The sequence below is a fragment of the Gadus morhua genome, chromosome 3, assembly GCF_902167405.1.
Source record: "Gadus morhua chromosome 3, gadMor3.0, whole genome shotgun sequence".
In the NCBI taxonomy this organism is placed as follows: domain Eukaryota; kingdom Metazoa; phylum Chordata; class Actinopteri; order Gadiformes; family Gadidae; genus Gadus; species Gadus morhua.
Window position 1 is genome coordinate 17911994 of NC_044050.1, and position 8886 is coordinate 17920879.

General features: G+C 47.2%; 1 protein-coding gene across 2 annotated transcripts in view; it reads left to right on the plus strand.

Annotated features, from left to right (window-relative positions):
* The window catches only part of dclk2a (doublecortin-like kinase 2a), a 36372-nt gene extending 27486 nt beyond the window's left edge, over positions 1-8886 (plus strand). The window contains exons 11-18 of one of the 2 annotated variants that reach the window (XM_030351782.1): positions 391-537; positions 736-869; positions 1364-1441; positions 1976-2072; positions 2711-2812; positions 3376-3489; positions 5584-5602; positions 8641-8865. In XM_030351782.1, the coding sequence (XP_030207642.1) occupies positions 391-537; positions 736-869; positions 1364-1441; positions 1976-2072; positions 2711-2812; positions 3376-3489; positions 5584-5589 (678 nt within the window). In that variant the 3' untranslated portion in view covers positions 5590-5602; positions 8641-8865. Of the gene's footprint in view, positions 1-390; positions 538-735; positions 870-1363; positions 1442-1975; positions 2073-2710; positions 3490-5583; positions 5603-8640 lie in introns of both variants that reach the window. The other variant, XR_003976199.1, reaches the window with a different exon arrangement.

Sequence of the window (8886 nt, forward strand, 5' to 3'; positions counted from 1 at the left end):
ATGTTGGGATAACTGCATCTCCTGTCAGATGAAAGAGTGAGGGACTGTTTGATTCTGATTGGTCGCAGTCACTCTGTCTACTTCCTCCTTTGAATATCACACACTAATGTAAATGATGTGATGTGGTCAAACTACCAGTGAAATAATACCGTTCAGTCCCTGAGCCGTTTAATCATCGCTAACTGACCGTGAGTGAACACAAACACAGTTGTCATGGAGCAGTTTGGGGTTAGACATCCTGTTTTAACGCACACATTCAATGTTTATGAACTGTCTCAACACACAGAGTCCACCAACCTTCAACCAGACCGTCTGTTGTTATTGTTGTCTTTGTTGAATTCCCCCTTGGGATGAATAAAGTACACGTCTAATCCCTCTCCTCTCCTGCAGGGGGGGGATCTGTTTGACGCCATCACGTCGTCGGCTAAGTACACGGAGCGGGACGCGAGCGGCATGGTGTACAACCTGGCCGGGGCCCTGAAGTACCTGCACGCCATGAACATAGTGCACCGGGACGTGAAGCCAGAGAACCTGCTGGTGAGAGCTACAACATACACGCACATGCATGAGGCACGCACGGACACAGACACACAAACACAAACACATGCCCGCTGACCTGCTGCACCTATGCACAAATACGCAATTAATAAATGTTCACACACCCACTCAAGAAATGTCTACACACACACACAGAAAGATGCAGCACAGTAAGTAATTAACGTGTCCGTCCTCCAGGTGTTTGAGTACCCGGACGGCACCAAGTCCCTGAAGCTGGGGGACTTTGGCCTGGCCACGGTGGTGGAAGGGCCCCTCTACACCGTGTGTGGGACCCCCACCTACGTAGCCCCCGAGATCATCTCAGAGACCGGGTACCACGGCTTTAATCAGCAATGAGATGATCGATATAATGATCAATACGTTTATTTAAATAAGATGATCAATATCATGATCAATGCTGTATGTCTATTTAAATAAGATGATCAATATCATGATCAATGCTGTATGTCTATTTAAATAAGATGATCAATATCATGATCCATACGTCTATTTAATGACACTTGGTGGACTATATGAGCCTGCTTATCTTTGGATCAAATAGGATCATTATTAAGTGTGAATTAGTAAATCATAGGGATAATCTTTTATATATAGTGTCTATTAGATACTCTAGTTGAATAGGAAATTATACACTATTTATAAAGCGCTCAAAATAATTGCATTGATTGTGTAGTTAAAATGTGTTTCATTAGGGTTTCTGGCAAATTGTTTTAGACATTATATTATAGTTATCCACGTTGTTTGGCAAACTTCGACCGTTTGACAATTTTTTGTCCCCCCCCCCCCCCCCCCCCCCCCTCGCCAGGTACGGGCTGAAGGTGGACGCCTGGGCGGCGGGCGTCATCACCTACATCCTGCTGTGTGGCTTCCCCCCCTTCAGAAGGTGATCATCGCTGTTCACCATCACACCCCCCCTCCTGCCTCACACACCATTAGCCCTTCACCAGCGCTTAACCAAACCACAGACCCAACATTTCCGTTGCCTCCCTCCTGTTGCATATTCATCAATATTCCTCATTCATCAATACATATTCATGAGATGCAAATGAGGGTGTGGCGGGACATGGGCGTTCGTACCTTGCTCATTATCATATGCATGATCCTGCTGGGTATGAATGCAGGATCATGCATATGATGACGGTGGCTGTGATGAAGAGGGGGCAGACAGAGTGTGATACAATACTGCCATAGGACATGACTTCACCCTCAGAACTGTATCTCTTAATCTCAACATGATTTCATAACAAGATCATAACTATACTCATTGTGGCTGAATAAAAACTGTTTGAGCAGCTCTTGAATGTTCCACATGAAGAAAGCATGCAGCATATTTTTAGCTATATACCGTATATATATATATACTATATATATATACTGTATATATGTATATGATGGTGGTGGTGTCTCTGTGCCCCAGTGAGAGCAACCATCAGGAGGATCTGTTTGAGCAGATCCTGGAGGGCCGGCTGGAATACCCCAGCCCATACTGGGACCTCATCAGCCACTCCGTCAAGGTCAGAACCACTGACACACACACACACACACACACACACACACACAGACACAGACACACACAGACACAGACACACACACACGCACACACACACACGCACAGACACACACACACACACACACACACACACACACACACACACACAGACACAGACACAGACACACACACACACAGACACAGACACACACACACGCACACACACACACGCACAGACACACAGATACATGCATACATAGACTCTCTCCCACTCTCTTTCACTCTCTCACTCTCTCACACAGACACACCTCCCAGCACTGGGGCTAAGCCGTAATCAGTGTCTCAGTGACAGCCTCTAGTTAGCATCGCTGGACCAAACCGCTGTTTACCCCAGCAGCAGTCTGGGTGCTGACACAAGGACAGAGTCGCAGTACCTAGTGTGTTTCTATACGTGTATATATCTATATATATGTATATCTATAACCTTGCCCTCATTGGTATTCCTTTGGCAATGTAAAGATGTCCATAAGCCATAACGCCTGGGACTCAATGACTTGTTCAGTGTGATAGAAGCCTGGACTATCGGGTGTGTGTGTGTGTGTGTGTTTGTGTCTGTGTGTGTGTGCGTGCGGGGGTCAAACTCAACGCTGTGTCCCTCCTCAGGAGCTGATTGCCCATCTGCTGCGGGTGGACCCCGAGGAGCGCTACTCAGCGCAGGACGTCCTGTCCCACCCCTGGATCACCGCCAACAACAGCAACCCGACCGTGAGCCATACTGCGTGATGATTGGTCCGAACGTGCCCGTGACGTCAGCCACACAGTATGGGGCGGGCTGGGTGGTTTTTAGTATGATGGGTGTCTTCAGTCCATAGCCTAAGCTGTAGGTGTCCTACAGCCAGATGACCACCACCTGCTCCTTCATGAAGCGCTCTGAATTCACCGCAGGTTTCTTCCTCGATGATGAGGTTTATTTTTCCTTGTCCTTTAGGGGGCTTAGGGTGAGGAGGTTTGGTAGGATGTGGGCCCTGTGAAGCCCTTTGAGACTGTAACCTGGAAAGAGGGCCATATCAATACAATTGATTTGACTGTAAGTCCAAACCACTTTAAGGTGTAATTTATTAGTAATCGCTTTATCGTGTGTGTCTTTGCCTTTGCCTGTGTGTGTTTGCCTTTGCCTGTGTGTGTTTGCCTTTGCCTGTGTGTGTGTGTGTTTGCCTTTGCCTGTGTGTGTGTGTGTGTGTGTGTGTGTGTGTACGTGTATGTGTGTGCGTGTGCGCCTGTGTATACATGTATGATGTGTGTGCATGTTCATGCGTGTGCGTGTCCAGGAGCACACAGCCCTAGAGAACAACATGAAGGTGGAGGTGTCAGGTAAACTGAAGACGCATTTCAACACGGCGCCAAAGAACAACAACACCAGCGCGGGTGTGTCCATCATCATGGTGAGCAATGTCGCCGTGGTAACGCCATCCCCTTGGTTACCCCATCGATATGATAAAACCCTGTCCTCTACGAGCTTCCTTCATTTGCATGTTCATAAACCAACTGCTCTTGGCCCTTCCACCAAATAATCTCATCACTTTCAGCAGATAAGCACATGTACAGCAGGGACTTTTGTCAAAGCCGAAGCAATATTTGAATGCCAACATTTTGTTAATTATAATGCAAGCTCCTTTTAACAAAAGTGCAAGAAAGATGATGACATCATTGCACAAAATTGAACCGAAGAGGATGATATTGATATTCTCTCAAACAAAACCTTACAGAAGAAGGTCTTCCTACCCTTTCCTGGTTGCCATTTTTCAGGGCGAGCCCCCTAAAGCAACCGGTCCTTTCATATTGTAGATATGTGGGGGTTTCTACTCCTAAAACTGATGTGAGTGTAGTAACCCATTGGGGTTCCATTTGTGATTTGTATGGCTGTCTGAATGGAAATGGAGGAATGGGTTATGAAATGTTCAGTGGAAATCTTTCTTAATCAGGCTTTTCCAAAGCTCCCAAAACAGGGACCTTTGACCTCACAGAGATCAGCTGCACAGCTTGACCTGTCTGTTGGTTACATCAAGTGTCTCGCTCTCTCTTCTGTATCTACCTGCGACTCTTTCAACCCCTTGCCACACCCTGCAGCCAGGCTTGAGGTTCCTTCATGTTATATATTGAACTCAAACTTAAGCTATTCTGAGGGACAGACTTCAGAGGAAGATCAATTTTCCATTTACCTTGTTAATCCCCCCAGCCCACCACCAATGCTGATTACCAAAAAGGTATCCATGAGATGTGCATGGAATCAATGTCATCGTAGACCTGTAACACAGCGGTGGACCAGCGCAGGGTAGATATCCCTTTGAAATTGGGTTTGTTTCCATACCGAGAAGCCTCATTCTGATGTCAATCTTATTTGACAGTTTGAGGTGTAAGAGGAGGGGGGGGAGGGGAGTGTGGTTTTATGGGCTTGGGTCCTCCCCCATCACCCTCCCCCATTATCCTCCCCCAACCCCCCCTCTGGCCAGCAAGGACCACAGGGGACACCCAGACCTGGGTACACACTTCATACCTCCCATCCCCCACTCTCTCGCCTCTCTTCCACATCCTCCCTGCATCTCACAAGCCTCTCTCTCTCTCTCTCTCTCTCTCTCTCTCTCTCTCTCTCTCTCTCTCTCTCTCTCTCTCTCTCTCTCTCTCTCTCTCTCTCTCTCTCTCTCTCTCTCTCTCTCTCTCTCCCTCTCCCTCTCCCTCTCCCTCTCCCTCTCTCTCTCTCTCTGAAAAGATTGATCTTCTCTCCCTAATGAACTGCTGTGGACCATTAATCTTTTTATTATGCTGCAGTGGATCGCAAACTAAGGCGATAGGATTCTTCTTCTTCTTCACTCTTTCAACCATTTTTTTTTTAATATATATTGGTCAACATGTCTGCAGAGAATATTCCTGCCAGTTACTCGATATAGCTCTGGTAAAGAGCACTGAAGTCATGTTTGAGTTTCATGATATGTACAGTGTATCTGGTTTAGACCACTTGGAGTGGTTTCAACTGTAAAATGCTTCTACGCTGTTCTAGCTTGTTGTTGTGCTGTGCTGCCACCTTGTGGGTATAATCGGTCATTGCATTACTGCTGCCACGGTGGCACAAAAGGAAACTGAAATCATGATGCCTATCCAAGGTACCTTGTATATCGTGAATCTAAGTGACCTTGGATGAAAGATCACCACTCACATTTCAAAGCTACTGCTTCCATAAACGCTTACCCAATGCACATTCAGAAATGTGTATGACATTGCAACCCGTATTATGCTGCCATGAATTAGTCACAAACTAGTCTTCACTCAGCGAGTTTGTTCCAGCTCAGACTCTTTTCAAACTTAAATTATTTTGTGTAATGTGTTCACAACTGTAGAGGTCTTTGCTGGAACAACCTCTTTATTCAGTTTTTATTGTTTTGTCTTTTTCTGTGTGAAGTTGTAAGCCTAGACTCTGTCCTTTTCTTTTTGCTTCTTCCTTTCACTCTCCAAATCCATCCTGCGTGCATGTCCACCATCAGAGTTAGCCCCACGGCGCTGGTATGTACTAACAACATCTCGCTACGCCTGCCTCATCTGCTTCTATTGCTATCATTGCACAGAGAGAACATGGGACACCACAAAACCATCTGGCCCCTAGGCCACACACATTTTGAATTGACTAGGTTGTTAATGAGTCCCTGTTTTAGCACCTGGTTAAACATCGATTTTGTAGTGACATCACACGTGGGTGTGTCCAGCCAGATGTATAATGGGTTGATCAGCCCACCAGTTGGTACAGTACACTGGGTAGGTTGGTAAAATAGGGGTCCTTTAAAGGGACTCTCACCTTTGTTGCATTTGAGAATTACAGCACATTCAAATCATCCCGCCTTCCTCCAATGCCCCACCCCCTAAGCGTTATTTCTTAGAGTACAAAACTAAGCGTTATTTTTTAACGAGTACTGTAACGACCTCGCCGGTGACATAATGTCGAGTCATTAGTAGTTGAAGGTAGTTTTAATGAACCAAAACCAGGGGTGTGTTCGAAACCGCCTACTTGCTTACTACCTACTAAATATTTGGCTTACTTCTCGAATCCTTAAATAATGATTGAGTAATCCATTTGAGTAATCGACGTTCAGAAGACCTTCCTTGCTTAACCACCTCAGATGACGTGAATCAAATGACGTGTCAATAACCTACCGGCCGGGCGCCGTTAATAAATAAACATATAAACGTCACATTTAACGTCACAGTACACCTTCAACCTAAGGATTTGCGGTGATATGTTAAAACAATTATTAAAAGCACTGCTGCTGCGGCTCCCCGTTTAGCGCCATTGCTTCCACTGTTCTTTTGAATAGACGCAGTGCATTCTGGGGCGGTTGAGTACGTCTAGTAAGCTAGCGATGCTTACTCAAAATCTTTCCGGAAGTAGAAGACATTCGGATACTACTCGCTTACCTAAACTCGCTTACTAAGTTCTCGCTTACTCAATTTGACGTCATAGTTAGTAGGAGTAATAAGCAAGTACGCGGTTTCGAACACACCCCAGGTCACTGAAACCCGTAACATTGTAACCAACGGCAGAAAACCGACACAAAACAAACCCCGGTTACCCCGGCAACCCCCAACACGGTCTCACTCGTGTGCAGGCCCCCACCCTCCTGTTCTTCCAAGGCCCTCCCCCAGCTGACCTAATGATTCGCCCCCACACTGATTGACAAGAACATTACAATACATGCACATAGAACAACTGGCATAACGGACAACGAAATATAATGTAACACATAACACACAAACTATTTAACTGTCCCAGGGTCGCTACAGTACAAAAGTTCTAGACTCCCATGGGTTATGTTTAGACTCCCAGGGGTCATAATATAGAAACGTGTATGAGCATTACAAACAGAGTAGCGGGACAGCGTAGCGTCTGAGGCCGAAATGGGTCCCCTAATCTGACTGAATAGTGCGGTTGTCTGCCAAAGGTCTGGAGGTCTTCCTGGAGCTCCAGATTAGCGGGACAACGTCGCGTCTGAGCCCGAAATGGGTCCCGTAATCGGACTGAGTGTGGCGGTTGGTTGCCAACGGTCTGGAGGTCTTCCTGGAGCTCCAGAGTAGCGGGACAACGTCGCGTCTGAGTCCGAAATGGGTCCCGTAATCGGACTGAGTGTGGCGGTTGGTTGCCAACGGTCTGGAGGTCAGTAGCGGGACAACGTCGCGTCTGAGTCCGAAAAGGGTCCCGTAATCGGACTGAGTGTGGCGGTTGGTTGCCAACGGTCTGGAGGTCTTCCTGGAGCTCCAGAGTAGCGGGACAACGTCGCGTCTGAGTCCGAAACGGGTCCCCTAATCGGACTGAGTGGTGCGGTTGGTTGCCAACGGTCTGGAGGTCCTGAGAATCATCCAGGGGAGCGGGACCACTTGGCTTCTGAGGCCGAATCGGGTCCCCTTGTCGGACTGAATGGTGCAGTTGGTGGCCAACCGTCTGGAGGTCTTCCTGAGGCTCCAGAGGAGGGTAACTCTGTGAGTCCGAGTCCGAGATGAGTCCCCTAATCGGACTGAATGGTGCAGTTGGTGGCCAACAGTCTGGAGGTCTTCCTGAGGCTCCAGAGGAGGGTAACTGTGAGTCTGAGTCCGAGATGAGTCCCCTAATCGGACTAAATGGTGCAGTTTCAGTACGCCGTGGACCACTTTGGTCTGCCATCGTCAGTCGCTACGGTCGCAACTCGCTACTGTCTGCCGTGGAATCAAAACAAACCCTCTAGTTGAGGACGCGCCTTGATGACGCGGGCCCGAATGCGCCACAAGAAGCAGACGGAAAACCTTATATATCCATGCAGCAAACAGACAGGTCTGTCGGCCAATAAGGTCATTCGGTCCGAAGAATTTTATTGGTTGAAGTTTTCACTAAATATTATGAGAGTAAAATAATTGTTTGTTTTTACTCCTGGTGGGTCTGTCTTGCATATTAGAGTGTTATTACCTTATTAATACCAATTTAACCTTATCCAAAAAAAGTGTAAAAATGCAACAAAGGTAAGAGTCCCTTTAAGTTACACCATTATACTATTTTGGAACGGATACCGAAAAAACTAAAAAAGTAAAGTTTAAAGTTTGTCGTTCTCATTTTCAAAACCTGTGTACGTTTTGGATTTTACTTAGCCTCTGCTTTGGGTCAGTCTACTATGTGAAGTGCCTCGTATGTTCTAAAGCTGTTATCTGCTTTCATGAAGGTTTTATGTCCAGCTTCCTATAGCTTTCCCTTTCATAGCACTTAAGGATGAATCTTTTCTGTAGTCATGAAAAGTGAAGCGGCAAGCATTGTAATCCATGAGAGAACATGCAATCTAAAGGTAGGCTACTGGATTCGAACCCCAACCTAAGCATAGCCTAAACATCTGGGAGCAAGATCCCCTAACTCGCTTCAGAGTTGGCTAAAATTACTAAAGAGTAAAAGTTATATAAAATGAAGGCCTTCACTTTAGATTGACCCACATCAGATCTAATGTCTTCTGATGCCGGAGGAGCCGTCTAGTGGAGATACAGCAGCCGGTCACAACAGGCCTGACTGGTGTCTGTTTGCTTTGTTCTGCCAGAACACGGCCCTGGACAAGGAGGGCATCCATCTGACCGGCCCTCGTTGCCATGGAGACCAAACCATGCCACTGTCGCCGGGCAAGAGCATCCCTCCGGCCAAAGTGGTAGACCCCGGCAAAGAATCGCTGACCCCTCGACCGGCGTCTCCCACCGAACCTGCTGAGCTCCAACCCTCCGGGGAACGGGACCCCTGGGCTGCCCCCCTGGTGGACCCCGGAGAGCCTGAGGCCGCACCGCCCTCACCC